Below are 20,439 nucleotides of genomic sequence, written 5' to 3'. Positions count from 1 at the left end.
CATCAATAACTTTTCCAAAGTCCTTGAAAAGAATACCTTTCATGAAGATTGAACTCATGGAGTTAAAGACTGCAGGATAAAGGTAAATTTAAAATGAATCGTTCATTTTTAGAATGGCTGGTTACAGTCAAGTAAATTCAGACTCTCACTCATGCTAACCTCTGAATCAGAGTGGAGAACCCATGTCTTACAAGCCATGATAAAAATGAGTCTTCGTTATTTTTCATTATATGACTGAGCAATGCTAAATGTGTATATTAACATCTGACAAAGAGGTATCTAAAAATCACCTTGGCCCTGAGAAAGGTAGAAGTTTCCCAATTTCCATCTTCCATGTACCTCTTACTTACAGCCAACTAGTCAAACATAGATCACTTCTCAATCTCAGTGCATGGTACATATGGACCCCTGGTTAATTTAAACCCAGTACATAGATATGTAGATCTCAATTACAGTTCTGTATCTTCCTATACACTAAAAATAAGTAAAAAAGAAAAATAATCCAGTAAAGCTTTAGTAGAATTCTCTAACCAAGGAAAAATAATTTTAAAATTCATTGGAGAACATAACATAATCCAACTGTAGAACAAGTACATTCATATGCAGGCTATTCTCTCCTCTACCTATGCACCACTACGTCTTAGTGTCAAAATCTCCATGCTCTTGTTCAGCATGTCCAGCCAATACAGTTCACAGTACAAAGCTTAAGTTACTTAGGCTAAATGTACATGCTCTATGACCCACTATCTTCACTGAGAGCTCCCTTAATATTTCACACAAAATGCATAGATAATTGCTAAAATAACTAGCAAGGTACAAAAGTCATCTTGCTAGTGGCTAAGGGTTCCATATTTTTCCCCTGTATTTTGTCCTTCGTGACAAACGTTTAAAATCTATGGGTTGATTCGAAGACAATATTCAGACTGGACTTGATTATTGCATTAGGGCTAATAACAGCATACTTTCAAGCAAACTTTTTTTAATTAAAAGTTAATTTAGTGCTAATATAACAGGTTAGATAGGTGGAAATGAACAGCTTACTAGTCCTATTGGCAAACTTATGCTACTTAGCATCTTAAGTCCTTTACTTCCACGTCAACTGCTGTCTCAACTTTACATAGCTTTATATATTTAATAATAATACACAACATTATATTTTACTGCACACCATAACACCACTCAGAATACACTTACCATATGGACAAATATACAGTTAGATTAACAAGACTTAAAAAGAGGGAGGGGATTGAAATATTATACTAGAAGATTCAAAGAATCTGACTTGAAGGAGGAACTTCCATATTTCATTTTAAAAAAATGTTTGTGAAATGGAAAATGAACAGAAAATAAAAATGGTTCTCAAAGCACCAGTGTTCATTATCCCTCCAAACTAGAAATATGGTAGAAATTATTGACATACTACTGCACCTTCCAAAGAAGTCATATACAAAGATCAGGGGAGGAAATGAATTTTTTTATATAAAGCCACTAAAATACACCTGTGTTTTTTGTTTTCTGTGTACAACAAAGTTAAGGGCAGAATGTTATCAGTCTTATGTTTGACTAGCTTGTCCCTATTTGTGTCAAAGCGTTAACATTATTTAAATGAGGCTTTCTGTATTTAATAGTTCAGTTTGTCCAACATATCCTTCGCTTGTCAGAGATAAATAGAATGCTGTGTTCCAGCACAAGAGAAAGCAAATCTGTTACTGCCACATTCTGGCTGCACTCTATGTTTCTGAAGAGATACCAGCTATAAAAAGAAGTACCTATTGTTTCTACCAGGGTTTTCACGCTATGTTGCTGGTTTCTCAGCAGAGCATATCTCTTGCTGAAACAGAGGAAGACTAAGACTCTAAACAATTTGTTTTATATAAAAGTTCTGGCTTGAACTACAACACAGCTTCAAGTCTAAGAATACCTTTGTCATTGCCTTTATTACTTAAGTATTCTCTTGAAGGTCACTAGAGGAAAAAAGTCTGTAGACTCAGTAAGACTGAGTTTTAGGTTTTCAGCTTAAGAAAATTCAGTTTGGAAATTTTCACAGAATTTCTAGAGTGGTACAAGCAATGTTGAGAGCAAATATGACAAAGGCTATGTAGGTTAATCCATCATACTAAATAGTTGGTTTAAAACCACAGAATCACAGTATCATTAAGTTTGGAAAAGACCTCCGAGATCATCTGGTCCAACCATCCACTCTACCACCAATATCATTCACTAAACCATGTCCCTAAGTACCACCTCTAACCTTTCCTTAAACACCCCCAGCGACGATAACTCCACAGCATCCTTGAGCAACCTGTTCCAAGTACTTTGCCTTTTGGTAATTGAATTGGTAAATTTCAGTGATGAAAACTGCTCTGCTGGGTCAGACTACAGCAATCTCGCAGCCCAGTACTGTCTCTGGGCATCTGTTTCTAGTCACTGTTGGTATATAACAGCAAGGTGTGACTGCTGTAGAATAGTTATCCTGACAGGATGTTTTATCCTTCAGCACTTTCAAACATCTTTCATTTCATTCACATAGTATTGCTCCCTGAAGCCAAGGCATAAAATCCAAATAAAGTGTAAATCCTGTAATAAAGCTAGCAAGCCTACCCAAGCCATGCAAAACTTTCAACTAGACACTGTCACATTAATACAGATTTGTCGGCAAATTTTGCTGACAAATCCAAGCCACTACAGGGAGCACCTGGGCATGGAATTTAGTTCCTGTATTAAAGGCCAAAACTTGATAGTCATCTAATGCAAAACAGTCATGAAAACAAGTGGAACAAAAAGAATATTTTAAAAGGATGATGTTGTAATAGAAACTAATCATTTCGGTAATCCAATATATTTTGACAATATTTACCTGTAACCATGTGTTCTAAAAGGAAAATGAGGTATGTAGACTGAACAGTCTTCAATCACACAAGAGAACTGGGAAGTCACCAGTACATTTTTCATCTCTTCACATGCTGTGATAACCTACTTCCAGAGGTCTTCTGGGCTGTCTGGCTGTTTCTTCTTTTTACCATACACAGTCCACGTTCAGATCACCATAGAATGCTCATAACACAAAATACATATAGCAGTCTTATCAAACAGGATACTCAGAAGTGTGGTGACAGACACCAATCCAACAATAGTTAAAATCAATACAACTGAAGGAAAATCAACAACACAGAGCTTGCATATGCAGCTGGTGGATAATTTGATGAGCTACTTATGTCTGGCTGTTATGCTAATACAAGACAAGCAGAGGGCTCCAACTGCTATTCAGTCTAGATACCATTTAATTGCTAAAATCTTGGAGAAGGGAATTAACTGGTTTAGAAAATAAGCCTAAGCAGTCCAAGAAGAAAGCATGATGTTATTTTAGGGCAGAGGTTGGAGGTAGAAATGATACAACATTCAACAAGAGTAATGAAAAAGACTGCAAAGAAAGCACAGTATGCTGAGCAAAAGAGAAAGAGGATTCCAGTATGAAATAAAGGAAAAGCACTACAGATGTCAGCTGAACACTTCCTCCAGTCCCTCCTAAGATTTTTAGTGGTGCCAAATGGAAAAGGTATCTGCAAAGAAACAAGCAGTACAAAGTTTTAACCACAGGGAAGTGCAATGCATATTAAACAAAGGATGACTCCCCAGGTTAACATTTTTTTAAGTCCCAGCATGTGTACTGGTAGAGCTATAAGTAAGTAGTCCAAGACCTCCCAGAGCTTATGATGTGCCAGAGAGAGGAGATGAAATATGTTACTGGATAGAATACAAATGAGGAGTAAAAGACTCCTCATCTCTTTGAGTCTGTATGGGTTCAGAGCCTCACATCCAGTAAAACTTCCACCTCTTAAGCAAACACACAAATAGACTTTGCAACTCTGGCTCAAAAAGCTGGGTATGTATTCTTAAAAAGTTTGACTTATCTTGTTTTTTACTGTTCCCTAGGCACCCATTATACACTGTACCAGAATAAATCTCTTCTCATGTAACTACTTTAAGCTACGGAAAACAAGTTGCTCTGAAATATGTAATCATAAATAAAGGATTGAAAGCAACTGAATACATGCAACTTTGAAAAAGAAGGTTCAGGAAGACAATGCCAATTGTAAGAGACTAAGATGGACTGGAAGCAAGGTAAAATCTTCAGTGTTAGAATAAATTTATGTTGATTCAAAAGTTTTGATCATACAGTCATAAGTTCTTTTTTTTTTTTTTTTTTTTTTTAAAGTCCTTAAGGCAGCAGGCATTTTGTTGGGATGGGTCCTGCCTCTGTTCCTGACTCAAAAGCAGAAAAACAAGGAGTTGGGCTGTGCAGAGCATGGCAGTACCCATAGCAATAGCATGGAAATAAGGAATCAAGAGAGCTTGGATCTGAGTAATTCCTTGGCGCAAGGTGACACATTTTCTTTGTACGTATTAGTATTTCTCTATTTTATCAAAAAGTAAATAAAATCTTCTATTTTTTCAGGTATTTGCTTATGTATCATAGCATGCTGAAAGGCACACAGAAAAGACATGTAACATCAGTATGGAAAATTTGATTTTTAGCATAGGACTGTCACTAGTACCTAGTGTGCTGTATGTTAAGTTTCTCCCTTCACAAACAATGCAGCATAATAAATAAAGGATTTACTACCAGTAGAAATAACTATTTGGCAATGACTCTTGATTCACTTCAGGGCTGAGTAATACAGTCTGAAGGTCAAGTTCTGACTTCTTGAAGCCTAATTTATTCAAGAGGAGACTAAAGTTCTAGAGCTAGAAAATGGCCAAGTACTTTCTTCAATTGATGAAAAAGCTGGGTTTTTTTGTTTTTTCTTTCTTCCTCCAAAGGATTTTCTGCCAACAGAAAAGGATTATGAGCAGAGTAGGGCACTAAACACAGCCAATTTCCTTGGTTACTGTATGAAGGATGTTAGATGTTCAAAGAAGTCAAGAAGTAACTGAAAAATGTATCAAAGGTCTGTTCAAGAACTGAAGACAGAGAGGAGACAGAGTGCAACGTTAATTGTGCCTCTAAACCTTGTCATACTATACAAGGGACAAGTAATGACCAAGTGTATTAAACCACTAAGGTTTTTAAAAGACTTTCTAAAAGCTCTGCACACTCATTATTCACTCTCTTATACATACACACACACCCCTAACTTTCTTGGCAATATGCAACATAGTGATATGCATTTTAAATTCCAAGATCATTGATGGTTTTGTATAAAAATATTATAAAAAATTTGATTGCTCATAGGGACTGGAATATCACAGGGTAGGTCCCCCTATCCCCTCCCACACCTTCCCACTCCACCCCCCTCAGTAAAGTTAGTCCCATTTTGGTTTCATTTATATGTTGTGGGATCATTTTGATACAGAACAAAAAATTTACTGCTTCTAAGAACATGAAACCAGTAAGTATGACTGGTCAAGTGGTGCGTGACTGTTTGAGAATAAAGAATGCATTCTCAAAGCAGAAATTGGTCCCAGAACCTTCCTAAAGTATAGTATCAGATCTAGATTTGCTTGGCCAAAACCTTCGTGAGAAAAAGTGCTGCGACACTTCCCCTAAGGAAGCCCTGTCAGTAGCTCTCTCCTTAACAGTTCCGGGGCTTAACGAGGCATAACCAGACCTCTTCCACAAAGAGGAAATGCTACTGTGCCTCCCTCCTCCTTCCTTATCATCCACAAACAACTTCCAAAATCACGTCAGACTCTGTCATGAACAGGTAACTTAATATCTGCAACTACAGTATTACAGATTACTGAATCTGAGGCAGATGATCCTTTCATAGCTTACATGAAATTTGTATGTTCCCTAAGACAAACATCTGAGGCAAGAGGTAAGCACCTGTAGAAATAGTTCCACGCAGTTTTTATGTATTATCAAGAGGAAATAAGCGCAGCTATCTTAGTACATGTTACTTGCCACAAAGATGGCAAGACCTTTCCTTGAGACTACATACTAGCTTCCCATTCTGGCAATTTTAAGCAAACTTCTTTCAAAAACTAACTATCCATCTCCTGCATGGAGTTTGTGTCTCTGCCCATTCCTATATATATACATACATATATGTATTTCTGCTCCTCAACCTTTCTTCAGGCTTAAAACTTTTACTATTTGTATCAAACTCTGCACATCCAGTATCAGTACATCCAGATGCTATAACCCAGTAATTTAAATAAGATCATTAAATCTATACTGAATTTCCAGTCAGGCCCATTGTATTACTTTACCTAGTGGTTATTCCCAATATTTTCTCTCACACCTCCCAGCAAGTCATGAAGAAAAACATTCCATTAAAAATAAGATATAACAGCGATTCAAAATGCTTCACCTCAACCATCACTGTTTCTGACGACTGTTCCCAAAGTCTTTAAAGCACAGTCAAACCCATCTCTTTTCTCATGTGTTTTCACATCTTTGTAGGATGTTACTCTTTCATTACATTGTACAAAAGAGAAAGAGGGTATGGGTGGTGTTTATGCATCTCTGAATGACTATTTTTTCAAACTGTCCTTATGAGGACATGCTGCATACATGAATGCTTTGTCTGTCTCCAGATATTTCCATTTAATGGCACTATTACCATATCACTTAAAGTGCATTTATGTAAAATTCCTGGATTAGCACATTGGCCTTTCATCTCAGGGAACCCAAATGCGAAACTGAGAAATTACTTTCACACTCCTAGCCTTGCAGACGGACATTGATAATTCTCAATACAATTTGGCTTAAGTGACCATTTCTGCTTAGCGGGAGCGGTGGGCGTTCATTAAAGCAGTGTGTGATTTCAGGCCAGAAAAAAATAGATGGAAGAAAGATCCAAGAGTATCTTGAAAACTGCTCAAATCCAGGATTGTCATAAGCATGCAATCTAAACCAAATGCTCATTTTCTAATCATTCTTCTCATATTCAATTTATTCTTCTAACTATTCAATCTAAAATTTCTTCCATTAAAAAGAAACTATGCGATCTCTTCAAGAATCACTAGAAATTGTTCAGCTGCAATGCATACTACCTGTGTACACAAGGCCTTCCAACATTGTGTGACCTAGTGTTCTAGGAAGTTCCGAACTGCTGTGAAAAAAACAATTCTGTTTATACACCTTGCATCCAACATCAGCCACTTAAGTACTCTTCTACTTATCACACAACAAGTCTAGCAGACCTGCAGATTTTTATCTTGAATAAATAAGTGATTTGTAACTGACTGTAAAACATTGTTTTGAACGTGTTATGACCTTTTAAATCTCATTTCTTAAAAACATTTTTATAAGAGTAAAGAGTTATTCACACAAAAGATTAAAAAAGACACTTACTCTAACTGTGTTGGATTAATTATATGTCTAGTCTATATAAACACTATAAATCTGGTTTTAATATTGGATATGCATAATTCCCCATGCTTATTAAGCAACTCATTTTTCTGCCTGTGTGAAAAGACCCCTTGGAATCTAAATGAGGCCCTGTAGCTTTAGTTAAAAATATAATACTTAAGAATAAAATAGATCAACTATGATATATACTTCTTTCCTGATTTTAAAATAGAAAAAGTTTTAAAAAAATTGACAAAACATAATAGTTACTTGGAATGAAAATGAAAAAAACATTCAAGAAATTGGCATAACAGCCAGATTATCACATTAATAATAAAAAATGTCACTTTTTGTGAGGGAGGAAAAAAAGATTCTTTCAGTACCACAATTAAACTAGACTTCTTACATAAACACTGATGCTTATATTAAAGAAATAATTGAGGATGACCAATAGCCTAAAATATTACCTTATGAACTAATGCTGAATTTTCTCTTGACAATGCAGTACTAACATAACATTTTTATATTGCCAATGTCCAGGTTCTTCTTACATTATAGAAAATAGAAATTGAAGATCACCTTTTACTTAAAGCACTCCAATTTCAATGTTTAACAGAAATACTATTTAAAAGCAGTATCTGGAGCAATTGATTTGAAGGCACTACATACCAGAATAACAGTTTATGACTGTATTGTATTTCTATGTTTCTAATGTCCACAAAAAACAAATTCACACATGTGCATGCATGCACACATACTATCCCTTACAAGCTAGCCTCTTTCTTGCCCATTCCTGCCTGCCTTCCTTCCCTGTAGTATTCCAGTTCCAGGAATTAGGGTAGTGCTATAGAAGTAACAAAAAGAACCTTGTGAATGGAGAGAGGAGATACATTTGCAGGGAATTCTACTGGCACAAATATAAACATCATGAGCAAAAACAGGACACAAATTTGGCATACAATGAGCCCTCAGGGAGGATACACACCTCTGAGAACTTTCGCAACTGTGTGCAATCCAATATCTACCTACCTAATTCAACATCCTGTGCTGCTTCCTCCTCCCACATCCAATATTTTTATTTTGGGCTTGCAAAGCACACAGATAAAAGAAGTAAAGCCAATAGGCCATTTGATAGTAGTGTGAAAATATCTGTGTTTTAAAATAGGAGAGAATGCACAGAAAACTACCTTACTCACCATGCGTTAGTAGAGAACAACAAAACTCTAAGTTTGCTTAGAGAATGATGCTCATCTCTCAACAGCAAAAAATGAAACGCAATCCATTAAAATATACAGTACAGTTAAAACTGAGTTTCCTAGCCTTCAGTATGTTAGACTGAGTGAAGTTACACATCTCTCTCCTCCCACATAGCACCATGCACTGCTCTGTGCATAACAGAGGAGTCCAATACAACTACACACTGCAAGAACAAAGACCTTCATCTTCCTAACATACAGATAACCAAATAACAGCTGAAAATAAAACTATGACAACTGAAGATTTGAGGTAGGGGCAGGGGGACTGGGAGGCAGGGAGAAAGGAAGGGCAGGGAACCACAGGGTTGGAAGAGTGAGATCTGAAAAGCTAAACTTCAATTTTATTTTTTTTTTTTAAGATCATTTCTGTAGAGTGCTCTTACACAGTATCTCTCTCTTATGCATCTTGCACATATCTGAATCTGAAAGGAAAGTTACTATACCAGAAAAGTTATATATGACCGTGTAATTAAGATAGCACTGAAACTGCATGTCCACGGGCTTCCTCTGCAACTCAAGTGAGAAAGTAATCTGAAAGAACAACAAATCCTAAATCAGTAACAGCTAAGCATTCATATACTATTTTAGCCCCACTGGACCTATGCCATAAGAAGTATATGCTGTGTTCTATGTAAACTGCTGATAAGAACCATTTAATAGCATAATGGAGATTTATATTGCCATACATCATGTATATTTAAACTTTACAGACATCCCCAATGCACAGAGTTACACTAGGCAACCCTAATGTACATAGGCGTAATGATTTTGTATTACTTCCACATTTTAGTGAGATTAAAGAAAAAAAAAAAAAGGCCAGCTACACCAGCACTGTAACCTGCTACAGTGGCTAGAGCAAAGCACTGTACAGTGTTACCCTGATTCCCAAAGTACATGATGAACCATCCACTACTAAGATGCCATCCAGAGAGGGTGAGGAAGAAGTATGTTGTGTTTAAAGCTGGTCAAAAATCTGTATAAGTGGACTCCAGTTATCTTTCATTAAGATCAGTACTGTATCCTTTTACAGAGGTATATTTCAATATTCTGAAATGCAATAATGATACTTTATATTTAAGAACTACATTAATCTATAATCAAATTTCTTCCATAAATTACAGAATTATGACAGAGAAAAAAGCACAGTAACAAAAATACATAAATATATACATATAAATATTATGTTCACATGTATATCAGAAAATAAAAGTTATTACACAAGAAAAATAGAAGATAAATATAGCTATGTTTATTTAAAACACTGTTTATTTACACTAAGCAAATGCATTATCAACTCAAAATAAAATTAGTTACAAGATTGATTTAAATGCCATACCCGTTTCTGCAGAGTTATTGGCATAACTGCAGGCAATGTCACTCTTCTTGAAGACAAACTCATGTCTGCTTTCCTTAGAACTTGACAACCTTCACTCAGGTGGTACCATGAAACAGAACTAAGTACTTTGCAATATTCCTTGAAGCCTAACTTCTCATAACCCAAATCCTGTAGAGTCAGCGCAAAGAAAAGAGCGAGAACGCAGTTAATGTCACTCTGTTTATCTGAATCCAATCCTACTCAAAGGCAATTACATAAGGCCCTGGGGTAGGACTAACCAGGAATCAACCAACCAAAGAGCTTAAAAACCTGTCTTCTGTCCTTGGGAAGGCCCACACTGATATCTCTGTCTATAAAAACAAGCACAACAGCATGCATTTCTATCACACAGAATCCTGTCTTCATTGTCCAAAAAAAGAAAACCAAATTGTTGAAGATTGTATTCTAGCATTTTATAACCACCACTAATGGTTACAGCAGTGATGTTTTTTTCTGGTCTCTTTCACCAAATAAAATAAGCTTCTTTATCAGTGCTCCTGATAGGAGCTCCTGATAGTTTCAGGAAGGTAACTGAGCATAAGAATAGGTGCACTGAATCCATTCCACATTTCTTTATCAAAGAACTATCTTTATTCAAAGCAGAGGAAAAAATCCCCTTTTACTTAAAGTAATGCAATTTCTACCTTTGCAACACAAAGGCTTGGAAAAGTGATAGGTAAAATGTTACAGGACTTATGTACTTTATGCATTAAGTATCTCAATAAAAAGTCTGGTTTCATTAATTTGCTTAATCTCAACCAAGAAAGTCTGAGTTTTTTCTTTCCTTTTATGTCAAAAAAATTCTTCATTGCTTACATGAGGTAATCTATAATCTTTTCTAAGGGTCATGCTTAATAGCAGAAATAAGTTTTCTATTCTGTTTTTATGCAGCATGAGTAAGCAAAATTCTGTTGTAAACCAAATAATTAAATATGTTAGAACTGTGATATCGGATATTTGTCTTACAATTCTTGATCAAGCAGTTCATATCAAAAACTTTGCTTACCATAGGTTAAGGCTGCAGTCGTTCTGCAAAATGATTCATATCAAGCATTTGTAACATTTCAAAAAATAAGATACCAGTTATGCAGACTACTATAGTTTCATAGAAAGTTACTCCAAAGAAACTATTTAGTACACATTAATTAGACATACTAGAGGTGTTGAGAACTGATCTGGAAAATATTAAAAACAACCCATGCCACAATTCACCTTAACACATTGATAGTGTTTTTCCCTAATTGGATACAAACACACCCTTTAGTAATCTCAAAATGTGTCTTGGCTCCCGGACATAAGAAATTACATACCAGCAATTTAAAGATTAACAATGTGATTTAATGTAATTTGCTGTTGTGAGAGTTTTGTAAGTGGCAAAACTACATAACAAATTACTGGTACCAGTCAGATACTTTAGATTTCATAGATTCAAAACATTTATTCCTGTGCTAGATTACCTTCCTGAATCCTAAAATCAGTAGATTTCAGGTATATTCTGTTGATGAACAAAATAAACTCCGTAAACACAAGAAAAAACTAGAGCAACAACAACAAAACACTCTCTCCCCAAAAACACAACTTGCAATTCATTGGTATTTTTACCTGCAGCTCAGATAGTGATAAATCACTAGCAAAGAATAGGAAGTAAAGACAAATATTTTCCTAAATTTTCAAAACTTGTTGTCCTTGACTGTGACATACAGGGCGAAAAAAAAATGACAAGAAACTCATACCAAGTAATAAAGAGAATTTGTTTGGAAACAGACATTTAATCCTTGTTCAGTTAGCTTTAAGTAAAGAGCTTTTAATAAAGCCATCAAATCAGGGAAAAATACAGGAAATATTAGCCATTTTCATGTCTCAATAATAAGCATTCATTTTTAAATTTGACTCATTTTACATCGAGTCTATAGCAGCAGCAAATTCATAGTAATTAATCTTCTAGATATTACAAACTATACACTTATTTACTTCTATTTTTCGCTCTGAAGCTCCAGTCCAAAACTCTTAAGATTGTTTTGAGAAATTAGAAGAATAAACATGATCTCCAGAATAATTGTGTGTTAATTCTGTAACATTCTTTTCCACTAGGGATAGCTATGACAAATGTTTGCAATTAGGTTTTTACCTTTCAGGCACACAGCTTTTATTTCCTATGAGCACATATTCTCAAGATTTTATAGCATGACTTCAAAATTTTGCGGTAAGATTCAGAAAACAACTTGCAGTACCAGAGCCTGATCCTGTAGGAATTCTACTCCCAGGAATATTATACATGTACGTATTTGCAGCACTAGACTATAAAACTCCCCTTATGATCTTTTTTCCTTGGATCTTATGGAAAAAAAAAAAGTTTGGGAAACAGTAACTGTAAATCTTGGTGCGCTGCATTAGTGGCTTTATTGGGAAAGAAACAAAAATAGCCCAAGCCTTTTTTTCTTACCCCTGGGTATTGAAGGTCCTTGTCTCTTCAAAAGCACATGTAGCTTTATGTTCTATGAATAATACTGACCTATTTGTCTGCAAGGTGAAGCAGGGAATTATTTTCCTCAGTGAGACTATCTATATTTTATCTTCTCCAGCCAGATATACAGGTCAGACCTATTTGGAAAGTAAGCAAACACCTAAGTGTTGTGTCTCACTTTTGTTTCAAAAAGCCAATATCGAGATCTGATTTGATTTTAAACAACAAAAGAGAAAATTCTACAGTCATTTACTAATGACTGTACACATCAGATGCACCAAAGATACTCAAAGGAAAATCAAGAAATACTTTCAACTCTTACATTTCCAAACACAAACACTGAGTTAATAATTTTTTATTTCTTTTAATGACATTTCAACTTCTGAGGACAAGCCTTGCAGAGTCAGTTCACCATCTGAAAGCCAAGTTGATAGATGTGAGATAAAAGACGGCTCTGAAAGCCAATTATGCCTTCAGGCAAATATACATAATCACTTTCTTTTCTACAGGTGAAAGGCTTGGCTTGTCCATGGCAGGTATGCAAACAATTCTGGTGGACAAGAAGGAAATCAGATCCAGCTCACTTGTTTGAGAGCTCTGTAAAAATGAATTTGTTTATGCAGCTTTTCACTCCTATTTTTGTCACTCAGTTACCAGATATAGTTCTAAAAACTCTCTTCAGATACTTTTTAGATACTTCAAAATATAAACAATTTCTACTTCTTGCCACTAAAGAAAGCATGACTAAATTGAGTGGATAAGAACTGAACAGCTCTTAGTAAGAGTTAGCTGTTCCAAATACATGCTTTATAACAACATATGTAACACAGATATCCTGCTAGCAGAGGAAGGTCAGTGTTGTACTTAAGGCACTGGATATGGAGTCACAACAGCTGATTTTATTCCTGGCTCTGGCAGACATAACAGGAATGTGGGCATTTATAAGTAACAAGCAAAGCAGAGACAGCTTTTGCCTCTGTAGATGAAAAAATAAAATCCAGAAAACATAAATTCATTAAGGTTAAAAAAAAAAAAAAAACTTTGACACTATTTTTTTATACTCATTTTTCCTTTAAGCTAAATCAGAAGATTATTACACAAGACCAATGTGAAGCCAGGTAGGTTATTTGTTGTACAGTCTGCATTCGTGTTCATGTCTGCTTGGCACAAATGGTGACTTGTGTCACTCTACTAGAGCAAGAATCAGTTATACCATCAATATGACCATGGAAACATATATAGGGTATTTCTTGCATAGGTTTGTCAAATAAAAAAAAAAAGTTTTTTTTTTTTTTTTTTTACAGCTGAAATAGGACTATCCCACAGGAAAAAAAAAATGCTTCAAAGTGATGTGAGCCTTTCTATTCCTGTAGTCCCTTACACAAAGAAACTTAACAAGGTCTTATTCCTCAAAACAGAACATACAGTGCACCCTCTTAGAGGGTTGATAATAACTGATTCTATGCAGAAATGATTGCTTTAAAACAGACTATATTACCTGTAAAGCAACATACGTATAACTTGTCTAGGGATTTCACAGTGAAGTTTGCACCATCATCGCTCTTTTTCTGTCTCTTCATACAATTATCCACCTATTTTATACTTCTATTTTGAGAATAATGTGGAGAATAACGTGCTTAAAAATAAAAATAATTAAAAAAAAAAAACAGAACTAGCACAATTTATAGATTCAGTTCTTCCTCTTTCAGCCTTTCCATGTATGAGGTAGGCATTACAAAGAACACACCACGATGGAGCAGTTTAATGGCAAAGCAAGATAACTGCAGATCCTAAACCCTGCACTGAAAAGCCATCTCCAAATTTGTAATTTCATAGTTCTCAGTGGATTGCTGTTCTTTTGCTGGCAAAGCAGCATGTACTGCACAAACTCTGAACTCCTTTTTAATGCTGTCCCTGAATTACTAACCCATTCATCAGCTTCCTTCTTCCTCCTGGTTACAGTTATGGGTCAAACTGACCCTTACACATACACAAAACCAGATTCTCAGATTAAAAATCTCAGACACTATTGACACTCAAGATTACAAACTGGTTGTATTAGAAAACACTTTTCTTATCAAGTCATAGTTTTTCAAAGGAAAATGCATTTAGCAACCAGAACATGTTGCAGGAAGAAAGTGAGCGGACAAAGATACGTAAGGCAGCTTCTTGTGCCACAACTGAATCACTGGCTTCAGTTTTACTCTCTCCATATGTTCCTGTTCTGAAGGAGCTAGTTTCATTTGAAAAGCAGACGCCCCGTTAGTATCTGCTACACAGAAATCAACCAATGACAGCAGTCAGTCATGCAAGTGAGGAAGCTCCTCAAATAATGTATTTTCTTCACTGTATGTTCAGACTGCTTAGACTGAATTGGAAATGTGTTTTATCTCAGAGTCACAACAGTAAATATTCTCTTAAATCTTATTTAGAGGAGTCGATATGAGTAACTTCCCACATGGCAATTTTCATACTTAGGTAAATACAAATCCTAATTCAAAACTGTAATGCTCCTGGAAGAGTTTTAAAAGTGGATAACAATCATATAAGGTTTGTACCAATGCATAAGCCCCAAATACAAAGACTGGGAGTAATTTTTCCATCACTTCTCCACAGTAGCTCTCTAGAAAAAGCCTAGACATATTCATTCCTTTCCTCTCCAGCAACGTATGTATTGCTTATTTGCAGTTATCCTATAAATTCCCTTTATTTGGGCCTGAAAAGCTGAGTAATTGCTGTTTATAAATTTATTCTGGATTTGAGAAAAGGAACACCCAACTATTATTAGTTCATCCTTCAGCAGTTCCGGTAACCTATTGCTTTAGAGTATCTTATATCTTCTATACAGCTTGATTGACACAGTAAGTAGTTATAAATTCCAGTTTTCCATAAATTCTATTCCTGCCATCCACTTTTGCCAGCTACTGCCCAAGCATAACAGGAATGTTACAAGACTGGCTTTATCTTTCATACTATAAATCTTCTATCTGATTGCCAAATGCCTGGTAGAAAAGAACAAAGTTATGATACTTGACTTGTACTAATGTTTAATCTTCAATGTTATTTAATAAGGTCATTGTCTCATGGGCAGAAGTACAAAGGATAAAGTACAAAATTTTATAAGAAGTAACTGAAAAGGAGCACTTTTCCAAAATCCTTTCAACTCCTTTTTGATCTTATTTCCAAAAAAAACGAAAAAAAAAAAAAAAGCACACACACAGAACAAACCTTTCTCTTGGTTGCTCCTGATTTCCATGAATGAGGAGTATCCTATCTGAAGATCATACCAATGAGTAGTTTTGTGGACACTTGGGTAAAAGTGAATCTCATCACCCAGTGAGTTGCCCAGAGGTGACAACCCACAAACTTCCTTTGAAAGTCCCACGTTCTCTAGTTACCTGAATACAGTAAGCTCAAACGGATTTATCATGACAAAAGCAATTAATCATATACTAGCACCTTTCAGAATACTACAGATTATTTTTTTAAACTGTGAAATCTCTTTTTTTTTTTTTTCCAAAATTATTGGTTATTAAAACACCAGAGAAAGACAGATTTGCTCTATTTAGAGCAAGGCCTTCCTATCCAGACCACTTCAAACTGATGAAAGGATTTAAACCTTCATCTTCAGCATCACAAGCAAGACCCTTAATCTTAAGCTCTATAAAGCATTGTTTTTTCCCTGAGAAGTCCAAATTACCTTGCTCTCTCCCAGGTCGACCCTAACTGATGGATTCAGTTTCTACCTAGAAAATGAACATCTCACAAATCTTAACACAACCCTAAAGAAGTAAAACAGCTTACCACCATAACCTGAAACTAGACAACTGTTACTTCCTGTCACACACATACAAACACAAAAACCCCATAGTTTGAAAAAATTCCAAATTATAAAAAAAAAAAGACACCTTCAGAAATATAGCTTAATGAGAACAATCAGACATAAATATTAAAGTTCAAACAGTCAAAAATTAAAGATAAGGAAACAAAGTTAAAGTTTGAAAATCAGGATATGTACAGTTTTCCTTTAGACCTAACAAGTAATAATTGTACTAGAGAGAAATGACGTGAGGATCCATCCTGTTTACCTACCAAAATGGAGCAGCATACTCCTGTGTCATAATGCTACAACATCCTACTCAGGGTGGGGCTCAATTACGTTGGAGAAAGCCTAATAACAATGATCATACCAGCTTGGAAAAAAAATAAAAATCTCCTCTTACCACATTATTTAGCTCCATAATTTGTGATTATGGAAATGTTCACATTTTAAGAACAATGGCAAAAAGCTGAACACTATTCATTAATGCAGCTCTAAATTTCACAGTATCAAAGAGCATAATGCACTTTTCCATCCTCATAAATTCTTACAAACTTGTGAAACCCTTGCTACACAAACAGTTTTTGCAAAGCTTTTCAGCTACCTATTTCTGCAATCAATAAGTTCAAAACAAATTAAAACGCATACTGATAACAAAGTTCTGTCAACTAAGTCATAAGAAAACCCACACATTGTACAAGCTTCCCCTCACTATATAGCAGTGAATTCTAGTGAACAAACTTCCAGCCTGTTTTCTCAACATTTGATGCCATTTCTGTGTCATTATCAAGTGCCTGCAGCTGCTCACAAACTCGAGGCCTTAATGTAATCAGTAACAGGAGTTATCATAACATAAGTTATAAAAAGACTATTTATAGCCCAAGAATGCACTTGTTGAAAAAATCCAATTCTGATCACAAGGCAATCTACTATATCTTGTTTTTTTGTGGATGTATTAACTTAAGAAGCAAACAGAGAGACATACCAGAGTGCAGCATATGCATACCTACCAGAATAGGCAGGAACAATCCATCAGTACACTAATTAGAAGCACAGGCACACCTCTAAGATAACCGATCTACATTTCTCTCTTGAGATTTAAGTATTAAATATCATGAATGCTATTGGGCTAAAATATGAGCTGATTAGCTGCAAATGAATGTTCTGCGACTGAAGCAGGAGAAAAGAAAGTTCATGCTGTTATTGGAGCAGAGGTCTAATTTCTTCTCCCTTTTAATTCCTCCTCCCACAACTGCCCTTCTTGAAAAATTTTCTTTGGCCTGATTAGCATTTTTTTTTTAATCTTCCCATTTGAGGTGACTCCCATCAGGACTCTAACATGAGAGGCATACTTAAGTATGCTGTCTTGAAGATTTCCCTTTATCTTCATTCCCAAATTGAAGGCAGTCATAAAGGAATTAATTCCCTCAGAAGTAACAGCTTTAAACAAGTTCAAGACAAACAAGGAGAATATGGCCAGTGGTCAACTGTCATCTCCCACTTATCATTACAGGATTTTACCTGATTTTTTTTTTATGGCATCGCATACATAAAAATTACCACTGCAAAGAGTAAGAAGATCATAAAGCAAAAATTTGGAAAAACAAAACAAAATAAATACTGTACTAGTGGCTCTAGAGTTATCACATCGCAGAACAAGCAAGACTTCAGTAATCTGTTGAAAATAACTGACAGGAAGATACACATGTATAATGAATAGAAAATCATTTTACTGATCACAAATATTTAAGACTAATATGCAATACGAAGTTAATTCCACCTGGTGAAAACTAACCAGGTTTAACATTGATGTTTATGTGAAGGTACATTTTGTGTACTCAAAATTTAAATTATTTGTATTGTAGCAACATTTACACACAGAATTGTGTAATGGTGATACTCCTCACTTTGTTCTCCGTAGTTCTCAAGTTCTAATTTGAACAAATAACTCTCCGAACATCTTAACTGCAACAATCCAAAGTTATGTTAAGAACCATACTAACCATTCCTAACAGAAATTAATCTGAGTTTGAGCTCCACTCTTCAGTTAATACCCCAACACTAGGAGATGACAACGTTTTAGTACGTTTAAATACAAGTATTTTTATCATCTTACGTTAGTTTCTGTATAGTAAAATTTATGGTAAACTACATAGTGCTTTCTCCAGCTGTTGCAAAGCTTCTAATTCAAAGGAGGTGAAAGGTATAAACCTGACAGTGATCACATGATTACTCAATAAGAAACATCTGAGTTGCCAGCTTCACCAAACCTGTCGCTTTTCAGGTAATTTAACCATTCATCACTGCCAACTCTCATCTCATTCAATACTATGTAACTGTTAAACTGTTTGCATTATAAAATTAGCAGAATATGAAATCACAGAATCATTTAGGTTGGAGAACACCTCCAAAATCATGAAGTCCAACCATTAACCTAGCACTGCCAAATCTACCACTAAACCATATCCCTAAGCACCACAGCTACACCTTTTGAATATCTCCAGGGATGGTGACTCAACCCAGTTCCCCGGGCCGCCTGTTCCAATGCTGCACAACCCTTTCAATGAAGAATTTTTTCCTAATATCCAACCTAAGCCTGCTCAACGTGAGGCCATTTCCTCTTGTTCTATTACTTGTTGCTTGGGAGAAGAGACAGATACCCACCTAGCTACAACCTCCTTTGAGGTAGTTTTACAATAGGGTCTCCCCAAGCCTCCTCTTCTCTAGGCTAAACAGCTGAATTCCCTCAGCTGCTCCCCATAAGATTTGTTCTCTAGACCCTTCACCAGCCTTAATTTGTACACAAAATCCAGCAGGTGTTTACAATACTAGTCAATGAGATGACGACTGCAGATCAGAACAGGACCACAGAGGTTTTATAAGGCAAGATGACAAAACCAAGTGGAAAAAAAATGAAGGAAAAATAAAAGAAACACAAAAGCACATGAGACAGTCTTATTTTCATCTTGAAAATGGAAACTGCTGTGGCAATAAAAAGAGAAAATGATCTATGGAGCTCTCACACAAATGCAGACATAAGCATACATGTTTACAATTTCAGTTTAAAAACATTGGTGTTTAAGTCTTTTAAGATTTTAAAAACAATCTTTTGGGGAATAGAAAATTTCTCAATACTTTGGGAATAGTATTGCTTCAAAAAACAACAGAAGTCAGGCCTTTAAACAGCAAACCACATAATTTTTCAATATGCATCTTAATCATAATCTAGAATAGATGGTACAAAATTATGAATGTCTTGAACTCAGATGGGAATGTTTATCTGTTTGGATTGAAAGACAGCTCAGACAGTGCTCCATAAAGGGGAGATGTCATTAGCTTTCTGTTTTTTAACTGAATTCTTGCATCCCCCACCCAATGGTATCACTTACTGACAATGCCACCAATGAGAAGTCACCAGGAAAAATATCTGCCTAGAAAATACATATTTAATCATGTATCTGTCCATGAAAGGTACAGAGCTGATACAGAATGACCTAACCATCTCAGTTCTCCAGTCTAACTTCACATAAATGTACCCATTCCCGGGAATGCTTATGAGAAAGAACAGTCTTAGCATCTACCACATCTCCTTCCCTCCTGAAAATTACGAGGGTTCAGGCTGCTGAACAGTCAGAGTTTCATCTTTTAAAGCCAAAGTCAATAAAACTAAGTTATCAGAAGTAATTCAGCAATGTTAAAGCAGAAGTTCCCTGCAGCTTCAGCGGGCCTTAACTGGCAAGTCTCTTCTATATTCAAAGAAATAGAGACTGTTTTCATCGTTGCCTGCTTCAGTGACCTTGTGATTACATGGTTCTTTAGAGAGATCATGGGACCACAGCACCAGGTAGTGAACTCAGAATTCAGGAGATGAATACCAAAGCATAAAGTTTTGGAGAACCAGAGTTTACAAATTTGCAGAGGTTTTCTACACAACAAATTAGATCTATTGCAATCTACCAGAAGTTTCTTATTCCAAATACGACTTTCTGGATGGGGTAGAAGAGGCAGTTTCTTGTACTGAGAAAACAGTCCTACCAGAAAAGATAAGAAATTTCAGTTTTGACTTTCAGGCAGATGAAGCCCAAAATAATCAAAATCAAAAGAATGATCAAAATCATTCAAATCTGACAAACACTGGAAAAAAGAAGACCAAAACCTCTGACAGTGCTGATGATTCTTTTGTTTCATCAAGCTACAAATAGGGGAAAATTTAAGGCTGACTTTCGC

The 20,439-nt window shown here is 35.6% G+C and overlaps 1 protein-coding gene across 15 annotated transcripts in view; it reads right to left on the bottom strand.

The window, feature by feature from the left end:
* The window catches only part of GRB14 (growth factor receptor bound protein 14), a 66,272-nt gene that overhangs the window by 36,624 nt on the left and 9,209 nt on the right, over nt 1–20,439 (bottom strand). For 12 of the 15 annotated variants that reach the window (XR_010832450.1, XR_010832449.1, XR_010832452.1 and 9 more), the window contains exon 3: nt 9,890–10,057. The exons of 1 other annotated variant lie outside the window; for it this stretch is intronic. Coding sequence is in view for 8 of the 14 variants with exons in the window: in XM_066999753.1 (XP_066855854.1) it covers nt 9,890–10,057 (168 nt within the window). In the remaining 6 variants the exon portion in view is untranslated. Of the gene's footprint in view, nt 1–9,889; nt 10,058–12,371; nt 12,530–15,620; nt 15,967–20,439 lie in introns of those variants that run through there. 2 more of the 15 variants (XM_066999761.1, XM_066999763.1) reach the window with 2 other exon arrangements.

This window comes from Anser cygnoides, chromosome 6, assembly GCF_040182565.1.
Source record: "Anser cygnoides isolate HZ-2024a breed goose chromosome 6, Taihu_goose_T2T_genome, whole genome shotgun sequence".
Lineage (NCBI taxonomy): Eukaryota > Metazoa > Chordata > Aves > Anseriformes > Anatidae > Anser > Anser cygnoides.
This window is presented reverse-complemented; position numbering and strand designations above follow the sequence as displayed.